The 23744-nt window shown below is 40.8% G+C and overlaps 1 protein-coding gene and 3 non-coding genes across 7 annotated transcripts in view; all 4 read left to right on the top strand.

Moving 5' to 3' along the window:
• Nucleotides 1–17384, top strand: part of ddr1 (discoidin domain receptor tyrosine kinase 1) — a 39787-nt gene extending 22403 nt beyond the window's left edge. For 2 of the 4 annotated variants that reach the window (XM_044034214.1, XM_044034212.1), the window contains exons 7-20: nucleotides 322–424; nucleotides 1109–1295; nucleotides 3674–3923; nucleotides 5068–5220; nucleotides 5788–5844; nucleotides 6870–7036; nucleotides 8168–8375; nucleotides 9298–9417; nucleotides 11172–11473; nucleotides 11626–11753; nucleotides 13141–13338; nucleotides 13430–13697; nucleotides 14324–14473; nucleotides 15051–17384. In XM_044034214.1, the coding sequence (XP_043890149.1) occupies nucleotides 322–424; nucleotides 1109–1295; nucleotides 3674–3923; nucleotides 5068–5220; nucleotides 5788–5844; nucleotides 6870–7036; nucleotides 8168–8375; nucleotides 9298–9417; nucleotides 11172–11473; nucleotides 11626–11753; nucleotides 13141–13338; nucleotides 13430–13697; nucleotides 14324–14473; nucleotides 15051–15191 (2432 nt within the window). In that variant the 3' untranslated portion in view covers nucleotides 15192–17384. The remainder of the gene's footprint in view (nucleotides 1–321; nucleotides 425–1108; nucleotides 1296–3673; nucleotides 3924–5067; nucleotides 5221–5787; nucleotides 5845–6869; nucleotides 7037–8167; nucleotides 8376–9297; nucleotides 9418–11171; nucleotides 11474–11625; nucleotides 11754–13140; nucleotides 13339–13429; nucleotides 13698–14323; nucleotides 14474–15050) is intronic. The other 2 variants (XM_044034213.1, XM_044034215.1) reach the window with 2 other exon arrangements.
• Nucleotides 17385–21138: 3754 nt separating this feature from the next.
• On the top strand, nucleotides 21139–21195 carry LOC122775310. Its single transcript, XR_006361085.1, has one exon. It is a non-coding gene; the product is annotated as a U7 small nuclear RNA (small nuclear RNA).
• Nucleotides 21196–21973: 778 nt separating this feature from the next.
• On the top strand, nucleotides 21974–22030 carry LOC122775313. The gene has a single exon (XR_006361087.1). It is a non-coding gene; the product is annotated as a U7 small nuclear RNA (small nuclear RNA).
• Nucleotides 22031–22621: 591 nt separating this feature from the next.
• LOC122775324 lies at nucleotides 22622–22678 on the top strand. Its single transcript, XR_006361098.1, has one exon. It is a non-coding gene; the product is annotated as a U7 small nuclear RNA (small nuclear RNA).
• Nucleotides 22679–23744: the final 1066 nt, after the last annotated feature.

Below are 23744 nucleotides of genomic sequence, written 5' to 3'. Positions count from 1 at the left end.
CAGAGACTGGGCTGATTAGGTGTGATTTAGGTGTGTAGAGGCTTAAGTTTCACTGCCTAATGGTGTCTCTGGCTGCTCAGGCCTGATCGACAGACGTCTACGTTTGTTTTACTACTTAAAAGGCAGCTGTAGCCTTTTTCCCCTTCAGCAGTGATCACTTTTGAATGTTGGCTGAGTCTGACTCTAGCTGCTCATAAATAAAATGAGAAGCATCACAAATTAAAGGTGTTTCAGACTCTGCCTGTTCTTGTGTTTTCTCATGTTTTGCGTCTGCAGTGACTTGACTAATACTGAATATTTCTCCCTGCTTCTGTCCCACAGATGGGTTGAAGGATTACACAGCTCCAGTGGGTCACGTCATGCACCTGCCTGGCATGCCTGTTTTCCTAAATGACTCCACCTATGATGGGAGCACTGAGCAAGGGTAAGACATTCAGCCGCTCTAGTCCTGATTATCATTTTCAAACATTTTTGCATGGATCTCACTTGCGCAAATGTGCATAAACTGCTCCACGTTTTTCTTGGAAATGTACAGACACTGCACTGAAACAAAGCTTTGGCAAAATATGATCATAATTAAGATTAACAAGCAGTGCAACAATGTGCTTCAGTCAAAAAATTCTTTGCATCACATTTTTTTTTTCTGGTGTCCGCCTAATAGAATGGGAATGACATTGTTTTCTTTAGTCGCTCTGGGATTCGAGGCGAGTTTCCTGCCTGTAATGTTTTGGCAGCGAGCAAACGAGAGTGAACTAGGAACTGTGGGGAGTGGTGTGAGGCACGTTGTGCGGTTAATGGGGCTGAAATGTTTTGTTAGCAGGTGAGCTAAGACTTTAGATGTAATCCAGATGTATTTGTAGCAGATGTGTGTGTGTGTGTGTGATAGAGAGACACAGGGGGCCAAGGAGTGAAGGGAGCTATTAGCTAATCCTGTTGTGTTGCTTTGTATGCAGGGAGGTTTGTATTAGTAAGTGAAAGAGAAGAAGAAGAGGAAAAGCTATGCTTATTTTTCCTCTTTGCCTGCTGCTTAATGAATGTCCTTAGCGTGCAGCATTACATCAGCATGATGTCTGTGTGTGTGTGTGTGTGTGTGTGTGTGTGTGTGCAGGGTGCAGTTTGGAGGCCTGGGTCAGCTGTGTGATGGTGTCCTGGGAGGAGATGACTTCATACAAACCAAGGAGCTGAGAGTCTGGCCTGGGTACGACTACCTGGGCTGGAGCAGGGAAGCTCTTGGGCAAGGCAGCGTGGACATTGAGTTCCACTTTGAGAAACCACGTGTCTTCCACACCATGCAGGTAGGTGGTGGTGAATGTGATGCAGGTCATTGTTATCCCACTAGAATCTCAGACAGCGTTGGCTGGCTCTGAATCAAAGGCGTCATCGTTGTTCTCTGGTTCCCTCTCTGTGTTTTTAGGGAAAACCTCTTTCTAAAATGTTGGTTTAAGGCAGGAGGTTCGGCTAAATCGACAGAGTGTACAAGTTTACTCCACATTCACTTTGTTTCATCTCATAATAGAACTAATGTTCACCCAGGGCCTTTTGTGTGTCACTGTGCAGGAATGTGAGACTCTTGTTTTCATACTACAGAACATATTTTGAAACATCATGATGTACCAACACTGAAACTGATAGTATTTATTTATTGCACTAAATTAATTATATGGATGTTTTTTTAATGAGTTCTCATACGCATGTTATTCCCCCGTGTTTTGAACACTTGAGTCATTCATATTTTGCACCCTCCGAAAATCCGAAAAAAGTAACACAGCAGAGTATAAAACTAGACCAACTTTGAATAGCTTTGCAGTCATTTAATTAGTTTTAATGTGCCATTGTTTATGATGGGACAATGCATCTGTGTTCAGCTCTCTGGCTGCCTCTGAGTTGCATCAGTCTGTTTGTGCCTCTTTGTGGCTTTTGGGGTTAGTTGATGTAGTGATGGGGGAGATAATAGTATGAAGCAACCCAGTTTGAGTTATAACTGTGTTGTCTCGTCTGACATGGGTTGGAATTTGGGTTTGGGTGGGATTCACTCTTTGCATGTACATACTTAGCAGCACGAGTGTTACAAAGCGACAATTCTCTATGGTCTTTCTGAGTGTTTGTTTTTCTTCACCTATTCGTTATTATTCCAGTGTTTCTCAGTTACCTTTAAAAATCTTTCCCTGCGGTATTCCAAGTGTTGTTCCAAGGCTTATCCTGTTTTTCCTGCCTTTTCCCCAGTGGCTTTCCCACACTGACCTCAGCAGACTTGCACCGTTATTCTCGCTCGGCAGAGCGGATATGTCACACACACAGGTCAAATAAATAAAGAGTGGGAACCTGAACCCCACTCCGGCTCGACTTGTCTTTGCAGGTCAGGAGTTTCTTAACCTGCATCTAATCGTTTTCCCTCAGGGAAATGTGCTCTTTGACCTTTTGTCAGCCATAACCTGCACTTCCTGCAGGACGTTTAATAGAAAGACTTGAGACACACTGTGATCTGCATTTGTGAAGAGCCACATCTGTCCTTTGGTAAGTTATGCAGAAATGTGGAAGATAAATGAAAAGATCAGAGGGAATCCAAAAATGTAGGTTGGATTTATGTGGAAACAAGTGAAATATAATGAATGCAGTGTGGTGCTTCCAAGATAAACCTTGTGAAGGTCATTGAAGCTGTTTTCCCTGAAGGAGTAGTGTATTACCTTGCTTCTGTTGACTTTGATTAGTCCCCACCACCAACAATAACACGGTCCATTTTGTCCCTTTCTAGAAAGAATCCGTTACACTCTAACTCAGCATCAGGTGCAGCTGCTCTTCCTGACTCTGTGTGTGTGTGTGTGTGTGTGTACTTCTCTGTCTTCTTGAGGACCACAAAATGTATAAACCATAGATATTCTTTGGAAAGTGGAAACATTTTGACGTAACACCTTAAAAGGGCTTTTTCAGGGTTAAGACTTGCTGTTAGATTATGAATTAGCTCCATGTTATGGTCAGGTTAATGGTTAGACATTTAGTTGTGCAAATAAAGGGCTAGGGAAGTGTGTGTGTATTTTTTCTATGATCTCTTGAGGACCTTTTCTGGCGTTTCTGGGGCTGGATTAGATTATAATGAATATTAGGTTAATTGCGAACCTTGCACCAAAAAAAGCCATCTCTTACTTAATTACCTATTCCTCCGATCTATAATTTAGACCCATCACTCGCTCTTTTAAGCACCTTCCATCTTCCTCTGTCTCCTCTCCTCATGCCCCTCTTCCTCCCTACAGCAACAATGACGCCTCATATATTAAATCAGCTTTTATGGATTCCCCTCACTTTGGCCTTTGCCTGCTTTTAAAAACAGGACAGATATACATCTTCTAGTACCTCCATCGGTCTTCTGTCATACGCTTTCTTTTCTCCCATCCTTTCTCTTCCCTCTGGTGTTCTAAATTTGTTCATTTGTGCTGCCGCTCGGCTCAGGTTGTGCCAAAGCAATTATTGTGTGTAGACGATGGGAATGTGTTTTTCTTTTAATTTTGTGTGTTCATTGAATCTCTTCTTCTTCTTCCATGAATAATGAATGATTTAAGCCCAGATTTTTCCTGTAGTTTTCCAGATGTTTGCACAGGTTGAACTATTTAAGCTGGCTTTTCTAATTTATCGATCTTTTTACATATCTGGCATCACATACTTCATCTTCTTCCTTCAGGTGCACAGTAACAACCGCCACACCCAGGGCGTCCGAGTCTTCAGCAAGGTAGAGTGTCTTTTCAAGCCTGGCCTCCTGCAGCCCTGGGCCACTCCCAGCCTCATGCTGCCTGTGCCCCTGGAGGATTTGAAGGACCCCTCCTCACGACCCATCACTCTTCCACTTGGTGGCCGCCCGGCTCAGATTCTCCGCTGTAAATTCTACTTTGCTGACCGCTGGCTGCTCATCAGTGAGATATCCTTCCTCTCTGGTAGGAAACTGCGTTCACGTCCCCTCCCCCATCTGCCATAATGTTAAAAATGTGTTTCTGTAGCTCCAGCAGGTAGTGTGCTTGATTTTTATACTGTAGGTTTAAGGTTTAAGACACATCAGCATTCTTAAAATGCTTGAAGTGAAAGTCAAGTGAAGTGAAACTCTAAAATATATGAGTTAGCTTTTTCCTCAGATGTAATGTGACCCATTCCAGACCGTAATTGATTTGATTTATCAGCGTTTTTTTTATACTGAACAACTTTATCACTGTCAGGATTCAACACAGTTGTAATGGGCCATTTTACTTTCAAAAGAGTCTTTTGAAAAACAAGAGGACACATTTTTACCAACGTGTCATCTTAGTTATTCTTTCTGACCTGCTAATTATGTTTCAAAATGTGTCAGAATGAGAAACAGAATGTGTTTACTGGAAAAAGGCTTTGCTGCTATGACTGTATAGATGTTTAAAGGCTGAAACACATCCGTGCAGCAATTAGTAATTGGGTTTTGATATCTCCCGCAAAGATTATGTCTATCTGATTGGAAGTGAAGTCGATAAGTCCTCTGTTGCTCTCCAGCTGAGACTGCTGTCTAATTAAACTGTCCTCTGTACTCAGATACACTGTCAGTTGTAGCGAGATAACAATCCACAAAGTGCACAGTAATCACACAGTCCTCAGGTAAGTGCAATGAGTTGACCCAGCTGTGGTCTATTTACTGGAGTTATCTGAGACATGTGATAACAATTGTATCTGTGCACTTGAGGTTTGTGGTCCTGGTCTTAATACTCACATTCACTCATATATGAAACTTGCCACAGTGACTCTTTGTCAAACTGTGTGAGCAGAGCCACACCAACTCATTATTTAAATAAGCAAAACATTGTTGATGTGACTGTAGAAGTAGAATACAGCAACAGCTACTCCACTTTATAAGCTGTCAAATAAAAACGTAATGGAGCTTCCTGAAATGAATAGGGTTTGAAGCAACCAGCTGTGACCACAATTGGTGTTTCCCAACAGCTGTGGACGGCTAGATGATGTGTTGTGCCATGTGTATCCCCCTGTAAAGAAACAGCATGTAAAAAAGTTCCTTTTTATTGAAGTACGCCCCTCATTCTTTCTCTTTTTATCCTTATCCAGAGCCGTTTGAGGAGGATGTGAAAGAGCCTGATTCATTTCCTCCTAATCCTCCCAAGATTCCTACCACCGGTTCCTCTTCTCCTCCTGTTAACCACACCTCCCTCTCACCCACATTGAGCTTCACTTCCTCAAACACCACTGCGGACCCTTCTGGTGAGTCCTGCTGTTCATCACTTCATCATCACTTATTCTCATTCATGACCAGCCTCGTTGTTTCATTTACCCCTCTCCGTACGGGTCTCTGCTGCCTCTCAAGTCCCTTATCTCTCTCTCACTGTCTCTCTCTCTCACTGTCACCTCTTGTCACTGTGCTCATCTCCTTCCCTTCCCAGTTTGTGATGAGTGTGAGCATGTTGGCATTGTGTCCAAGCCATGTTTCTAAAGCAGAGCCAAAGGCAGGCAGTGCCAAAGGAGGCCCACGTCTGACTGGCCTCCCTCGTCATCACAAGCTCTCAAATCCTGTGGCTTCAAGCCAACATTTGCTAAATCTAAGCCAATGCCAGATGTTTATCTTTCATATTCCATAATTTTTTTTATACATTTTATACTTCTTACTTTTTTTTTTTTTAATATAATCTTTTGGCTTTTTTCATTAGAATGGATCAAAAATACGAATAAAACCAGAACTCTGCCATCCCTGATTTCCTCCCCACCTCACTCTCTTCTGAGTCTTTACCGCTTCTCACGCATTCCTCCTTTGTCCATCCCTCGCTCCTCCAGAACCCCCCACCATCACCACCTTCATGACGGACACTACTGGTAACTGGACACTGTCAGGTGAGAGAGAGAGAGTTGGAAAACAAAACAAAAACGGATAAGATAAACTGAGTGAGGGGAAGTCGCTCCGTCCACTCTGGCCCTCCTCCAGCATCTTAAAACTGTCCCACTGCTCAGTGGAGTATAATGGAGGGTGGATTACAGGGGCAGGGCTTTGGCACTGGGCTCCGTCCCATGGGTTTTGGAGATATATGGTCGAGCTATAGGAAAAATGTTAACACAGCTACAGCACATTATGTTCATGTACAATAACAGTTTGGTTTCCTGTGGTCTCACAAACAGCATGTCTTTTTTTCCCAAGGAAATTTCCTCTGTCTTCCCCACAGCTGAATGATGAGAGGCTTTTTAAAAAGCTGGAAATTGTTTTCTGTGGCGCATATGCTGCTTTGTCTTTGGTACTGACTGTGGTTGGACAACTTTGTTTGGGTGTATTTATTACCTGCATCAGCATGGTGTTAAACTGACAGAGGGGCATAGGTGGGGGATGGGTTGTTTTCTGTCTTCTGTTTCTCCGGTGTGTGAGTGTGTACATGTATACATGGACATAAAAGCACCATGTATCATATTTGTGTCTGGTTTTTGTTTGCCTCTTCCTCTCAACTACTTCCCCCACTTATTATTCTGTTAAACTGGTTTTGACTCTGTCATCTCTCGTTTGGATAACACGTCCAACTTGAACCTCAGAAGAAAAAAAACAACAGCAAGATGATCGGGATAAAAAGTTGACTCGAGTGCTGTGAAGCAAAACAGTGATTACATTTGGTTCTCATGCAGTCGCCTCTGAGAACATGAGCGGTCATACCGGATGAATACTCACACAGACACAGTCGCCGTCAAATGTCTATTAAAGCTGATGGATTTATGCTGGTGTTTGTGTGGCTGCAATGAAAGGGTGAACTCATACCCACATACAGAGACACTGTTGCACAATGTTTCATGCACATTACATCAGACTGATGAATACCTGCAGATTTCTTGGAATCAAGCACATAAAAACATTTAATTCCTGTATTTTCCTCCTGCAGGGTCAGAATTTGCAGCTGTGACTCCCAGGCCAGGCCTTCCAGTCGCCAAAGATGACAGCAGTAATACAGCGATTCTGATTGGCTGCTTGGTCGGCATCATCCTCCTGCTGCTCGCCGTGATCGCTGTCATTCTGTGGAGACAGTACTGGAAAAAGATCCTGGGCAAGGTGAGCCAAACAGATGCAGACCGGTGAAAGGAATGGGACGATACACGATTTTATCAGGCAGCAGCACAGTAGACGCTCACAATAAGTTGATTATGGTGAATGAACCTGAACAGGAGAAACGTGAATGGGAAAGTTGAAAATCCTGTAGTTATGATTATGAAATTATGATTATTCTCATATGCCTAATTGGTAATCAAGTTTAAACTGGACTTAAGTGGCTGGTGTGGCCTTAAAAGATAATTTCTCCCTCAAGTTATATTCGGTCATGTGGTCTTGATTTTATTAGCCATGTTTGGAAAATCATGTATCTTCAATACTTCTGTTGCCAGCCAAATACAAAACACCTACGAGCAATTTAGAGGGTTCAATTAGCCCGTGCATATGTTTGTACTGCGGGAGGAAGCCAGTGAGAACCTGGAAAAATGAGTGCTGCTTTTCCACTATACAGTTCTAGCATGCCTTGACTCGGCTCGGCTCGACTTAACTGGTTTATATTGCATTTCCATTAGGGATAGCACCTGTTACCTGTACCAAGGGATCTGAGCCGAGTCCAAATGTGACGTCGATAGACTGCTGGCCACTGATTGGTCAGAGAGTGTCCTCACTAAAAGAGTCATGAGCGTGACGTCCGATATAAGAATCAAACCGAACAATAGATCAGTTAAAAAGACATAAACATCATGAAAATGTGCGTTAATCTCCAACATTCAGCAAGGAAATTTCTAAAATCTCAATATTTACACAAATGAGTCTGGTGTTCATGCAGGAAGTACTGAACTAATATTTTTAATGAACTGATTCTAATGATTCTTATGATTCAGTTACACTGAAAACAAATATTCATTCACTTCTTTCTACAGAATAAAATGTCTCCTGCTGTGGTTAGGTTGAACTGTTCCTTTAACCAAGTTAAAATGATTGATCGTGAGCTAATTGCTGCCAGTCTTTTGGCAGAGTTCCACTCTATCTCCATCTGGGTGTGTTGCAGTAATCACTTCACATTCACTTCTACCTCTTCAAGGATTAGACTCTGTTTCTCCTGTTTGATCACCATCTGCTTTAGAGGTTTAAAAGGTATAAAAGTTGCAGTTATGTTTTACCTGCACTGAAATGAATCCTCTGCCAACTCAGGCACAGGGGAGTCTGTCCAGTGATGAGCTACGCGTCCACCTGTCAGTCCCATCGGACAACGTAGTCATTAACAATACGCACAGCTACTCCAGTCGCTACCAGAGGATTCACACTTTCCCCGAGGACCGTGACCATGAGAGAGAGGGAGAAGGAGAGTACCAGGAACCCAGCGCACTGCTACGGCCACGGGATCACAGAGACAGCACAGGTACGTCATTGACACACATGTGACAGCACATCACATGTAGTTATTGTTATGTTTGATACCCGTAGAGTCCATTTGGCATTAGAATAGAAATTTTCAGTGTGTTTATAAATCATTAATAGATATTTTACCCAAATTGTTCAATCCTAGTCCATTGTTCTATTACAGTTCAGTGTTTGTGGCCAAAGAGACCACATTTAGTTTTTAAATATGAATACGTGTCGGCATGGAATGAAACAACACATGAATGAAAAAAAGTGGTGGTTGAAGTCACTGAAAATTCAGAGTTTGACAAATGTATTTATATGTGGTTTGTGCAGATTGCGTCATATCTGTGCCTTTGCAGCGTCTGTTGATCTATCAATAAGTAATCTCATCTGAAGAGAGGAAACAGCAAGCCAGGGGGAGCAAAAAAAAAAAGACGTGGCATTCATAATCAGGAAAACATTGGTACTTCATCACACACAAGTAAATAAAACCACCCTGCGAAGAAGGGGATGCTCAGCTCAGAGGGGGCACAAAAGAGCTATTGTTCTGAGAGAGGGGAAGAAACAGGGAGGAGGAGGAGGAGGAGGAGTAACAGTAACCAGAGAAAAGACATTCTTTCACATGTATTCTAACCACAGGAGGTCTGCATGTGTCTTTATTGGGCGCCTGTTTGAGTTTGAAATAACATGAGTAACAGAAACATTATTTCATCCACTGGTCCATGTTGTGTTTGGTTGCAGCCTGATTGATGTTAACTTTGCCTGTACCATGTGTCCATGCACCCCCCCTCCTGTGTTTTAATGGACATGCTAACATTGTTTCGTTGTGTGTTTCTGTTTTGTGCCACTCTGTATCACGCCTATGATCCATATCATGGTACGACCTTGTCATGTGTGTGTCTTTGCGTGTGTTAATGTGTGTGTGTGTGCCCTCCCAGCCTTGCTGTTAAACAACCCAGCCTATCACCTGCTCCTGTCAGATCACAGAAAAGGCCCAAGACCTCTAGTCGTCCCCAGCAGCACTCAGGCTCAGGAAAAGAGCCTCAATGTGCCCCAGGGTAAGACACCTTGGATTAGGACTAGCTCAGTCTGAGAGGGGGACCTTCTTCACCACCCACCTACTTAATCTATCCAGAGCAGGAGCATCTTAATTACCCTTGTAGTCTACTCTAGAAACAAACCACTATTTTGCATGTGGCCCTCACCATTCCTTCTGTTACTCACATACCTAGTCACTCATTCACTCACCACTTACAATGACTCATGCTTTGTATGAAGGGATAGTTTTGTGTTTTGGGGAATTTTCAAACACACAAACCCAGTGAATGAAAAACTCATAGACGCCTCTGGTCAACCATGCTTGTTTTTGTGGGACTGTTGATTGCAGTGTGTGTTGTTCGGTAAACCACTTTACTGTAGACTGAAATCTCAACAACTGATTATGTGCAGACGTTTCAGGGCCCAGAGGAGGAATCCTACCGATTTCTTAAAATCTAGCACCACCGTCAGGCCAACGTTTTCATTCATCCAGTGAAATATTTCAGCATCGATTTAGCATCAACCGATGCTTGTTTCTCTGAAGATGTTTATAATCTCATGACTTTTCTTCAACACCACCATCATTTGAATTATTTGGAATACTTTATGACCAAATACTTGAAAAATGGAATGGCAAGCTGATCTCCCTCAGTTGTTAGCAGCTCAGGTTGTGTGTGTTAACACGTGTACAATGGAGATAAACAAAGTAAAGCAGGTGTAAGTTACGTGTTCCTGTTTCACCTGCTGGACACAAAGTGACATATTTATCAGAGCTCATTTGTTAGTCGTGCACTGTGTTTAAAATAAAACTACAAACATAGTACAATGGTAGATTGTAATATGGTTTTAAAAATAAAAACAATAGCCCAGAGGATTTGATTTAAGAGGCTGTAGTCATCCATCATGTTACAGTATGTAGTCTTATTTGTCTGATTTTAACAGGAGTGGCTTCAAAGTGTGTACCGTCATATGACCAAGTCTTTAACATCGTGAGATGTTACACTAAACTGACTAGTATGATGAATTAGGTCAGAGGAGCTCAATATCATAATCTTCTGTTAAGTTTTGAAAGCTATCATTTTCAAAATTTGATCATGTCGTACAGGTTTGTTGTCTACTTCCTCTTTATTGTGTTACCAGTTTTCTATTAAAATGTAGAGCACGTTTAGGTCATTTTTTGAAAATCCAGTTATCTTATCGCAGTAAAGACAATGTTAGTTAGTTTACTGAGATCTTCAAAATGTAACATCCTGGTCACCACAGAAGGCACAACTTGGTGACGTAAATGATGAGCAACAGCAGCTGTTGATACTTAGTCCATTTTGTGTCTGATTCCCATTTATTATTGTAGTAATATTTGCAGTAAGGAATGTTGTGGTTTCCTCATCAGTCCACTCACTCTCCCTCTCGTCCACAGTTTCTGCTGTTTTTCCAGTGGAGTGAATTGTGGAACCTGAAGAAACACTTTATTTTCTGACTCTGATTCCACTGCACTTATAGTAGCAGTTACTTTTTATTGATAGGCCACTTTAATTGCCTCTCTCAAGATTCTCTTGAAATTCAGTTAAATTTCCCAAATCCAAACTATCCCTTCATAACAAGTTGTCTGAATAATATGTAATATCTGATTCTTTCCCTCACAGATTCTCTCAGTCTGTTTTCAATCACACAGTTCTTCTTAACGCAAAGTAATATCTGCGTTTCATCCACCCTGTCTGTCTGTCCGTCCGTCCGTCCGTCTGTCTGTCTGTCTGTCTCTCGCTCCTCATTGCAGCCTGCGGTTTGGATCTGGACATGGAGAAGGGTTTCCCCCCAACTCAGGAGGAGCCTCCTCCCTACCCCGGCTCCCCTCCATACCCTTCCCTGTCTCCCCCTGTGTCTCCCCCACTGCCTCCCAGCGTCCCCCACTATGCTGAGGCAGACATCGTGAGCCTGCAGGGCGTCAGTGGTAACAACACCTACGCGGTGCCTGCTTTGGCCTCTTCAAGCCCAGGGGCGGACGCCGCCCCGCTGCCAGAGCTGTCGCGCCAGTGTCTCGTCTTCAAGGAGAAACTGGGCGAGGGACAGTTTGGGGAGGTGAGAAAATGACCTGAATAAATGTTCTGTGTGTGTGTGTGTGTGTGTGTGTGTGTGTGTGTGTGTGTGTGTGTGTGTGTGTGTGTGTGAGTGAGAGAGAGGGTTTTCAGATGATTTTGCTTTAACAATGTCTGTATTTTTTGCAATTTAAGGTGCACCTGTGTGAAATTGAGAATCCTCAGGACCTTCCCAACTTGGAGTTTCCCTTCAATGTGAGAAAAGGTCGCCCTCTTCTGGTAGCAGTGAAGATACTACGACCAGATGCCTCTAAGAATGCCAGGTCTGTGACATCACACACAGCTGAGCCTGCACTCAGCATGGTTTGCATGCTTATAATTCTAAAGCTCAGCCACAGTTAATTAAGTAAAGGGAAAAAAGAATAGTTGTTCTTCCACCTTTGACAACTCATCTCCTCTGTCACACATTCTAATGCGTTCACTGAACTGCAGCTTTATCACATGGATCACAGTAATTACAATTATTGAAAATAAACAATATAATTGGACAAGACAATACAATACAATATTTGCAGCTATAATACTCATAATTAAAACACCAAAAGTGTGTTTGTTGGAATGAACAATCCATATTATTATATTATGAAACTCAACCCAACAGAAATTAACCTTCATATACACTACACAGACCAGCAGAAGCTGAGGGGAGATTATTTTTCTCTTGTAATTTCGCACGTTAGCTTGGTCCCTCATCTGTGTAGCTACATGTTGACTTTTGCTCACCAGACACACACACACACACACACACATAAACACACTGGTTTCCATGACTTCAGAAAACTTTGCATTGACTTGCATTCATTTCCTGGAGACTCAGTCAAACTTTAACCATAATTAGTACTGGCCTAATCCTTACCTTGACCCTAACCTAACCCTGACCTCAGCCTAACCTTAAAACATGTCTTCGCCTTAAGATTTAGTAATGATTTTTGTCCTTATAATGAAGACAAGTCTCCATAATGTGACTGTGTAAACAGATTTAGGTCCCCATTACATAAGGAATACAAGGAACACACATGCACACAGCCACTCTGTGCTCGGCAGATATAATCAGCTTGTGTGAGTTTACGTAACCAAAGGAATCATCCACAGATTTCGTAAGAAAGGTTCGTGAGAGTTGCAGCAACATGAACATACTGACCAGCAATGTGGAAAAACCACACAGAGCTGCAGACCAGTAGGTCTGAAGGTAGTCTGGTACCTCCTCACTTTTACCCTCATGCAGAGTCTGCACCATTCACTGTTTATTTAAAAAAATAATTGGAAAACAATCACAGCCTAAGTATAGGTGCTGTATCAGAGGAACATTTTATGTTGCAATCCAACTGAGAACTGCGGTCACAAACTAAATGGATGGATGGACCTAGGACCTAGAAACAGATATTCTATCATCAGCACTGTGGAAATCGATATGTATAAATCTTGCATCCCATCGATCAATACACAATTAAGACTGCAAAAGTATTAATGGCTCATGAGAATATACTGTATATTATGGTTTAATGCAGCCAGTCAAACGGAGTAAATGTTATAGAAATATCACAGATTGATGTACAAAAAGCATTGAAGTGAAGGGGGACATGAATTCTTTTTGTGTGGCAACATTGTTAAATCTTTCTTCTGTCTGACTTTTCCTTTGTGCCCTGATAGGAACGACTTCCTGAAGGAGGTGAAGATTCTGTCTCGTCTGAAGGACCCAAACATCATCCGGCTGCTCGGTGTGTGTGTGAGCAGTGACCCGCTGTGTATGGTCACTGAGTACATGGAATGTGGAGACTTGAACCAGTATCTGTCCCACCGAGTGCTTCTGGATAAGACGGGGCCTTCACACAACACCCCGACCATCAGGTAACACAAAAACAAACACCCCTTGCACACGTTTACACAGATATTAGTGCACACGACGTATAAAAGTGAAATGTGTCTTGTTTTCCCACAGTTACCCTGCTCTCATCTCCATGGCCAGCCAGATTGCTTCAGGAATGAAGTTCCTCGCCTCACTCAACTTTGTGCACCGGGATCTGGCCACGCGTAACTGTCTGGTCGGGGGTGAGAGGGGTGAGAGCGGGGAAGATCCGGGTGGCGAGCGTCACATCAAGATCGCTGACTTTGGCATGAGCAGGAATCTGTACGCAGGCGACTACTACAGGATCCAGGGCAGAGCTGTGCTGCCGATACGCTGGATGGCCTGGGAGTGTATACTCATGGTGAGAGGACAGGAACGTGTGTATTTGTGTGTCTAGATGGTTGATGGTAACATTTTAGGAGGGTTTATTGGCAGAAATTAAATATACTGCTCATTGGTGTTTTGTATAAGTGTATAATCACTGTAAAATTAAAATAATTAGGTTTTTGTTGCCTTCACAAAAGCCCTGATATGTACTGTGGACAGGGGCCTTGCTTTACAGACCACAATGTCTTTACAGCAGCCTGAACACAATAACCAGTAAGAGCTTGAGATTCACTTTTTAAAATGGACACTTATTACACTCTTTCTGGTATGTGAAGGCCACCATAGTTCCATGAAATGTGTGGAAAGTGAGGCGTGTTCTCCATTTGTTACAATCTGCAGTGTCACCAGTAGATGGCACTCATTCTTACACACTTTTAAGTTCTGAAGAAACAAGTAAAACTTTAATTATATTTACTGTATATATATGTATATATATATATATATATATATACATATAGAAAGAAAGAAAGAAAAAAACTAGATGAAAACATCTGATTAAAAATACTACAAACTTGTTGATTTGCTTTCATTGTCTGTTTAATAACTTACCAAGAATGTATGTGCTGATGATGAGTTGGTGGGTGTGGTTTTCTGTTCCAGGGTAAGTTCACCACGGCCAGTGACGTGTGGGCATTCGGGGTCACTCTGTGGGAGATGCTGAGTGTTTGTCAGGAGCAGCCGTACTCCAACCTCACAGATGAACAAGTCATTGACAATGCTGGGGAGTTCTTCAGAGACCAGGGCCGACAGGTATGTCACAGTGTAGCACACAAACACGCAAAGGCACACAAACACACAACTGCCCTTTGCGGACATTCATTTGGACAGTTTAACCAAACCAGAACCATTTAATAACTAAGTCTTGGGAGGCTGAAAGCTGAAGTTTTTAATTGATTCGTTGTGTTTCAATTTCTACTGAACTAGATTTGCTCAGTATCACTATTACATTTGTTCATTCAGATAATAACACAGTGTCCTTTGTGGCTTTCACATACTAACAGATCCTAATCTGAAAGCTGAAACCAGAGCCTGAGCTCCCAACACTGTAGATTTGTATGTTATCAGACGCCCTCTAGTGGCTGCTCTTTTCAACTGCTGCAGTAATTAGATTACAGTTAATTGAGTTCTGTATGGACTGGACACAATACAATGCTGTATTGCACACTGTAAAGAGTGTTTGTGGTTTTTATACATTAAGGTGTCAATGTATAAACATTAAATTGATATATTTTAAACCTTTTGTTGGTATTTAAGAAAACTGTGTTGTGATTTTATTGTCCAGCTCTTCATTCACCTTTGTCCATGTCTCTCTGTCTCTCTCCTGCAGGTGTATCTGACCAGACCGGCCATTTGTCCTCAGGGTCTCTACGAGCTCATGTTGAGCTGTTGGAACAGGGACTGCAAGCTCCGCCCGTCCTTTGCTAACATCCACTCCTTCCTCACTGAGGACGCCATGAATATGGTGTAAAGGGTGATTTGGAGGAACATAGGTAGACGAGCAACATCAGAGGGGAGACGTCCCTGGCTACAGTGTGAGGCTGTCTGAGTCAGTGTGGTGGAGGTGCTGCACAGCAGAGGCAGACGACAGGGGAACGTGGGTCGCTCGCTTTTATATTTTGTATGATTTGGGGGGAAAAACGGGGCTGAGAGACCGCTGGTTCGGTTAACTTCCTCTTCAGACTCCAAAAGCAAAACTACCCCCAGCTTTACAGTAGGTAACGGTCCAAGCTACATTTCAGGGGTTGGTGGCGGGTGCAGTGTGCATAGGAACTTTCTCTTTTCTCTGATACTTTCAGTTTAAATGAGGGTTAAAGTGAATGATGATTAATTGCTTAGTTTAAAATATAGGAGGTGACAGAAGCATAGCTGCAGGAAATACTCAATACTAAAACCATAGCAAGCTAGGAAATAAACAGGTATTAAGCTTCATGACTTTACTTTATTAAACATTTCAGATGCAGGGTGCTGAGTAACATACATTGTGGACTGGATATACAACATTCTGAACAGCCCACCTGCACACACAGAGACTGTCTTAGTACAGCATACATAACATGTTTTATCAGTCAGATTAAACACAAGTCTGTGAAAATGTTAGATGTTAACATTCAGACTGAAGTGATGCCCAATTTGGAGGATATCGATAAGTGAACTTAACCCTTCACCAGTTCTCTGTTGTAGCCTTAAAACCATATCTAAAGACCCACAGCCATGTTTTCTGTACATCTGTCCACGGCAGTATATCCACACTGCTTATCCTCAAAGTCGTGGGGGGAGCTGAAGCCAATCACAATCAATTTAGACTCACTAATTCACCTAACCCTAATCTAATCTACACATTGGATTGTGTAAAAAAAAGCTTGGGTACCTGGAGGAATCCCACGTAGACCCAGGGAGAAAACACGTAAACTGACCACAGAAAGAACCTGGTTGAGATTCGATCAAAGAACCTTCTTGCGCCACAGCCACAGCTATGAAGTAATTTTGAAAGTGATTTGGACCAGACACCAGCTGCCCCCGTTCTGCCAGGTGATCGAGTTTGTGCAGTCAAAACGTCAGAGAAAGGCACAGAAAAAAGACTTGACGCCGATGATGCCAAATAGACTAAAGTCAAATCTGAGGACAAAGGCAGAAAAAGATGAGCCTGCTGCTACTACTAGAACAGCTTTTTCCAAGCAGAGGGACAATGTTGCCAGCCGGGGCAGTGGACGGGACATCTTCAGGTGTTTTGGTGATTTCTTTTTTTTTCTTTGAATCTGGATTGGACCCAGAAACAAAAGATAGATGTAAAAATTCCACAATCAGCTGCACTTTAACTCGTATATGATGTCTACCCCGCCCCCAGCCATGATGAACCTCTTCTCTGTGAGGGGACTGATATGATTCCTGTCCATGTTGATTCTGATGCAGTTTACCTGCTGGGATTTAACAGTATATTTGACAGAGGAGACCAGAATGCATCACAGATGTGTTTTATAAGGACATGATCTCTCGCCAAACCATTAGATGTAAAATATTATTTTTAAAAAATATCATGGAATGGCACCATCACTTCATCTCTTTATAAATGTATGAAAACCTTTGTTTTGAAACTTTAAAGGGTTTTAAGTCATGTTTACTCATTATCTGTCGATATTCATTGAAATGCATTACTGTATTTTATTACAAAGACAGTTGCTGAAACAGGGAATGCTGATACAGGCAGTACTGATTTTAATGTCAACATTATCTCATGTTTAGTATGTTAAAGCTGACCACGGGAAAATCATGGCATCTACCTTACTGACTGTATGGCACTGTGAGTTTCTCCTGACATGATCCACATTATCAAGTACGACATGTTGACTGTTTGTGAGCCGTCGTCATTTTAGTCATTTTTCATACACTGTTCAACCAAACCTACATTGTTTTTATATACTGTACCTAGACACTCCTTGATGTCTAACTTCATTCATCCTTCTGTTTCTTTGAAGTTGAACTTTATAGTATGTACATATTGAGGACAGAAATGTTAATTTCCTTTACTAATATATAGAAAGCTCTTTGTTACATTTGGGGTCTTCTGTATCTCTGTAGAACGCTTGCTACCTTGATGCCATTGTAATTGATTGTGTCGTCTATTTTTGTAGATGTTTTAATAAAGTTAATCTTTTCAAATAAATCAAGGTGTGTTCAAGGGCGGCAACTTATGATTACTTTCATCTGTTGTTATTACAGATTACAACTGTAGTAACTAACTTTTAACCCTTCAGTGTATAGTGGTCACTAGAGTAGACTAGCTATTCAAGAGATATTTTCCTATATGTGTGTGGCCACCATATTGGATGCCAATGCATCCCTCTGTCTACACACTGAAAAAAATGACCTTAACCAAGATGGCCGACAGGCAGCCTTAAATGTCAAGTAGCTCAGGAATATCTTACCAATACTTCTACAGTAGTACTCAGAAAAAAACATAAAATGGTAACAGTCTTTAACAAAAGGGGTACAAGTAACAAACTTACTGTCAAAAATATAATTATAATCTGTGCAATAATTTATTTTTTACTTTACTAATGTGTTTCGTTTGGTGCTTGTCACGTCCTAATGAAAATGACTCAATACCTCCACCGTCTGGCCACACGGAGACTACACGGGCCATAACGTCATACTTTCCATTCCAGGGCAGTGAGGGCACAGCCGACAGGTAGATTTTACTGTGACTTTACCCGTAGTTCTGTGTGCGAATGCGCCCTATTTTAGCCCATATAGTTTAGTGTGTACGTTTTATGGTACCATCCATGGTTTTAAGGGCACTACGCTGTTGTACGGTAACGCTAGTTTTTTTACGCTCAGGTTAATGTGAATTGATGTTGACACGCCCACCAGGTCATTCATACGCCAATTTTAGCCGGCAGCAACTACAAGATAACACGTAGCTAGCACTTTTCACGGCTTTCTTTTGAGGTAAAGACATAATACCACAAAAAATGGGTTAGCAGTTAGTTGGCAATGAACAGACTGCTGGTTGGTTTATGTTAGTCCAAAAAGAGTCCGATTTAAGATAAAGATAGAGGAGTTTTGCAACATCTTTGTCAGGGAGGACGCGTGGACTTCAGTTAAAGTAAGTTTTACTAAAAACTCTCTCTCACACACAAACACACACCTTAGTAGTGTTGTTGGACTTTGTAAACTATGAAGCTGTTAACAACACATTTGTCTGAGACATTTCAAGCTATATCAAAGACATTATATTAAAAATATTCTTCTCCCCTTAAGTAGAAATAAACATGACTCGGCTAATATGCTGTTACTGATCTTTTTTTTCTTTGACAGAAATATAGGATTGTTGTATTGTGTCAGATTTAAAAATGTTATCTGTCTGATATCTCATCCAGTGATTTTGATTACTATTGGACCGATAAAGCTCATCTGTGGTGATGTAGTTAATCTTGTCATGTCAGTGTCTTTGATTCAGTACTCAGTACTTTGATTCGAGTCAGTACTTCCTGGAGTTTAGTAATGTGGACTGACTGTTATGAGGTCTTCTTTAAAGTGTGGTAGTGGCATTGAATGATCCTGATTTTAAATGATTCTATACCTTGTACACTTGCCTGCTGAACCACTGGTGTGGGTGATCTGTAACTGCCCACCTGGTCCCATGTCTCATGGAACGTGGAATGATATAGTAACTGTTAACTGTTGATGAACTTAAACAAGCATATTTCTCTCTAGACTGGTAAAAACATGAGGAAGTGACCTATTGTCTGCCTTTCATTTGTGGCCTCAAAAGCAAAATAGTAGGTTCCCTTTTACTTTTTTTGCTGTAGGTGCCCTAATTTTTGCCCCTGTCCTTCCAAAGTCTGTGCATGCCACTGGAGGATAATGGAGCAAATACAATCTGAGTCAAATGAGCATTATGCTAGTGGCTACCAGAAAAGACCAGCACAATACTAGCTGTAGTGATAGTGAAGCTGTGGATGTTGAGGGAGGTGAAGATGCTGAGGAAACTGTCCCACTTCTGGAGCTCAGTGACAGAAAAGAAATTTAAAAATGTTAAAATTAGACAACCAGTTCAAGGGAGACTTGCCCTCTTTTTAGGAGAGTGCAAAGTACATTTTGAGGGAACCAAACCAATAGATTTCATGCTTCCATTTCTTTTAGATCTAATAAATGAAATAATGCAACATACAAACCTGTACAGCAATGACATGACATGACATATCTCAGATGCACACGAACAAGAATGTAGAGCTCAGAAGACGGGCTTTGTCTTGATATGATATGAACTGAGCAGATTCTGAGGTACATTTTGTTGATAATTACTCTGGTGCCAGGAAATGCTGTGAAGTGCAAAATAAAGACCAGATGCACTTGAGATGCAACTTCTGATCAGCAGTCAGTCAATATCAATGGCCTGATGAATATGTCATCCCCTGTCTCTAAAGCAAATCTCTGGAACATTTAACAGAAACAAGTCCTGGCAGTGAGCGCCAACATTTCCATCATTTATGAAAAATATAGATCCTCAGATAAGGAGATAACAAACCTAAGAGGGCTTTGTAGATAAAATACATACAATAAGTACAGTGGATTTCCACCACACTTTGTATTTTTGTCTGTTTTCCTCTACTAGTCCCACAAAAGTATTTATCTAATATATCACTGATAGCAACAGTTAGAAAATGATTTACTTTACTTTTAGAGCACCAGTGCTGCACCCGATCATTGTTTTTACTCATATCTCTTGGATTTCAAAGTCAACACTGCACACACAGATGCCCAGAGTAAGTAATAAGCAAAATGTAGGACATTCCTTGCATTTATAGACAAATAACATTAATTGCATGTTTGACATGTTAACTACTATCCATACTAATAAAACATTAAAACGTTAAAGGAGAATACATCAACAGCTAACTTGGTGGTTTCAGTGATGAAAAGTAAGGGGTAGCTAAGCTTGCACTGCATAGCCTGCATAGCCTGCATAGCCTACATGAGCTATCATGTTGAATAGGCAGTGCAACTATCTATCAGCGTTACTTGCATGCAGCCTGCTTATCCTCTCAGGGAGCCCACAGTGCTGTGTGAGTGCGAGGGGAGTGGCTACAGTAGAGAAAGTAAATGTGTGTTTCTTTTACTGATATATTTAACAATATCTTTTGCATTACGTATCCAAACAAAGACAAACTTGGCGATACACTTACTCGTGCCTGTAGCAGGAGAGATATGCGAATAACACACGCACGTGTACGCACCCACACACACACACACACACAGACAGACAGACAGACAGACGTTCCTGGAATTTATAGATAGATAAAACCTAATGTACTGCACACTGTACATTTTATATTTAATCAAAAACATACAACAGAACTACAGAAATACTTTCATAGGTATTTACAATGTCTGTCAGGTAGGTTGTTAAAACAATCTTGGAGAAGTCCTGAAGATTTCAGATAATTGCTTAAATAAAATTAAACTCTAAATGTTATGTAATAAGTGAACCAAACTGTCAAACACTTTTTCATATCTTTAATAGTAGTTATTTGTTGCAGCAGCCACATGAACACCTTTATGCATATTTTTGTCGTTTTTCTGAATGAATCAGACCTATAACTGATGTTTGATTGGGTGAGACGACAGAAGCCCCGCCCTCTTTGTGTTGTCTCTTTGAGTTCGGGCTCTTCTGATTGAAGGATATTATCCCTGTTTTGCATAACCCACGTACGTGTGGAAAAGAAAATTACAAAATAAGTTTGAATTACAAAGATGTTGGTTGAACACTATAATCTCTGTAGATATACATTTTGTTGTTGCTCTTATTGTTAGGGTTGCTGTTGTAAATGTTTTGTTGTGACAAATTTTACACCATGACCAGACAGTATGTGTGCAAACAAATAGTGATGCGTGGGCAGCTTATTGTGGTTTGGGGATTTGTTAGCTCTTTAGATATTTGTCTAGCAGGCTTCTCTTAAAGAGGAGCCCACCTTTATTGTGCAAAATAAAGTGTTGTTAAGAATGCAAGTGGACAAGTTTCCTCCTATGAGGATGGGTGGTTACATCACAGAGAAAATAGTTGTAATTTCTATCCATGTGATCTACTACTCGAGTGAAGCATTATCACAAAAAAGAGTTAAATGAAATCTGTCACATGTGTACTTCTGTTCATATATTCTGGTTAAACTGAGCTACTAATATGTACATAATACAAGCACATTTATTTATGTAATAAAAAGCACAAGCAAGAATGTTGAGCTCAGAAGACGGGCTTTGTCTTGATATGAGAGCAAATTCCAGGTACATTTTTTTGATAATTACTCTGTGGTGCCAGAAAATGATGTTAAGCTCAAAAAACATACAATAATCTTGGAGAGGTTGTTTTTAGGGAGTTTTTCACATTTTATCACATTTATCAGTGTTTTTGTGTAGTTTTGATTTACTGAATGAATCAGACCTATAACTGACATTTGATAGAGTGAGACTGCTGAAGCCCCGCCCTCTCTGTGTTGTCTCTTTGAGTACAGGCTCTTCTGATTGAAGGATATTATCCCTGTTTTGTATAACCCACGTATGTGTAGTTTTGTGTAACAAAATAAGTTGAATTACAAAGATGTTGAACACTATTTTCTGTAGATATACATTTTGTTGTTGCTCTTATTGTTAGGGTTGCTGTTGTATATGTTTTGTTGTGACAGATGTTGCACCATGACCAGACAGTATGTGTGCAAACAAATAGTGATGCGTGGGCAGCTTATTCAGGTTTGAGGATTTGTTAGCTCTTTAGATATTTGTCTAGCAGGCTTCTCTTAAAGAGGAGTCCACCTTTGTTGTGCAAAAGAAAATATACTGTTGTGAATGCAAGTGATCAAGCTTCATTCTATGAGGATGGGTGGTTACATCACAGAGAAAATAGTTGTAATATATATCCGTGTAATCTACTACTTGGGTGAAGCATTGTCACAAACATGTACAATGTCTGTCAGGTAGGTTGTTAAAAACAATCTTGGAGAGGTTGCTAAAGGGTTTTTCACATTTTATCACATTTAGCAGTGTTTTTGTGTATTTTTGATTTACTGAATGAATCAGACCTATAACTGACATTTGATAGAGTGAGACTGCTGAAGCCCCGCCCTCTTTGTGCTGTCTCTTTGAGTACGGGCTCTTCTGATTGAAGGATATTATCCCTGTTTTGTATAACCCACGTATGTGTAGAAAAAAACAAAACAAAATAAGTTGAATTACAAAGATGTTGAACACTATATTCTCTGTAGATATACATTTTGTTGTTGCTCTTATTGTTAGGGTTGCTGATGTACATGTTTTAAAATGTTTTGTTGTGACAAATGTTGCACCATGACCAGACAGTATGTATGCAAACAAACATTAATGCATGGGTAGCTTATTTAGGTTAGAGGATTTGTTAGCTCTTTAGATATTTGTCTAGCAGGTTTCTCTTAAAGAGGAGCCCACCTTTGTTGTGCAAAAGAAAATACTGTTATGAATGCAAGTGATCAAGCTTTGTTCTATGAAGAAATAGCAGGCTCCTCTTAAAGAGGAGCTCACCTTTTTATGATCACAAGAAAAACTATTGTCTCATGAAGATGGGTGATGGAGGAAATAGGTGTATTAACTATCCATAGTATCTGCAACTTGAGTGAAAAATTGTCACAAAAAAGAGTGAAATGAGATCTGTGTTGTGTATACTTCTGTTTATATATTCATGTTAAACTGAGCTTCTCATATGTACATAATACAATGACATTTATATAAGAAAAAGTATCCTATGAGTGTCTTTCCAATCAAAAAGGGTGTCGTTATGAAGTTCCCTACTGTCCCTACATGACAGTGTCCCAAAGGGTGTCCTTGGAGGAAATGATAGTCAGTGCTGTATAGAAAATGTCCATCTTTTGTTGACAACCAGTTCGAAGGAGACTTTCCTTCTGTGCAAAGTGCAGAGTGCAAAGTACATTTTGAGGGAAATAATGTTTTTTTTCATGCTTCCGTGTCTCGTAGATCTAATAACTGAAATAGTGCAACATACAAACCTGTATATGCACGGCAAAAAAAGGAGAAAATCTGGCCATCATGACATATCTCAGATGCACATGAACAAGAATGTTGAGGTCAGAAGACGGGCTTTGTCTTGATATAATTGCAAATTCCATGCCAGTGAACAGATTTGAGCAGATTCTGAGGTACATTTTGTTGATAATTACTCTGTGATGCCAGGAAATGCTGTTAAGCTCAAAAAAACTTCTGATCAGCAGTCAATCCTGAAGAATATCAATGGCCTGATGGATAGATCATCCCCTGTCTCCAAAGCAAATCTCTGGAACATGTAACAGAAACAAATCCTGGGAGTGAGCGCCAACATTTATGAAAAATGTAGATCCTTAGATAAGGTGATAACAAATCTAAGAAGGCTTTGTAGATAAAAAACATACAATAATCATATAATAAATACAGTGGATCTCCACCACACTTTGTATTTTTGTCTGTTTAGTCCCACAAAAGTATTTATAAATATATAACTGAT

Source organism: Solea senegalensis, linkage group LG9 (genome assembly GCF_019176455.1).
Source record: "Solea senegalensis isolate Sse05_10M linkage group LG9, IFAPA_SoseM_1, whole genome shotgun sequence".
Lineage (NCBI taxonomy): Eukaryota > Metazoa > Chordata > Actinopteri > Pleuronectiformes > Soleidae > Solea > Solea senegalensis.
This window is presented reverse-complemented; position numbering and strand designations above follow the sequence as displayed.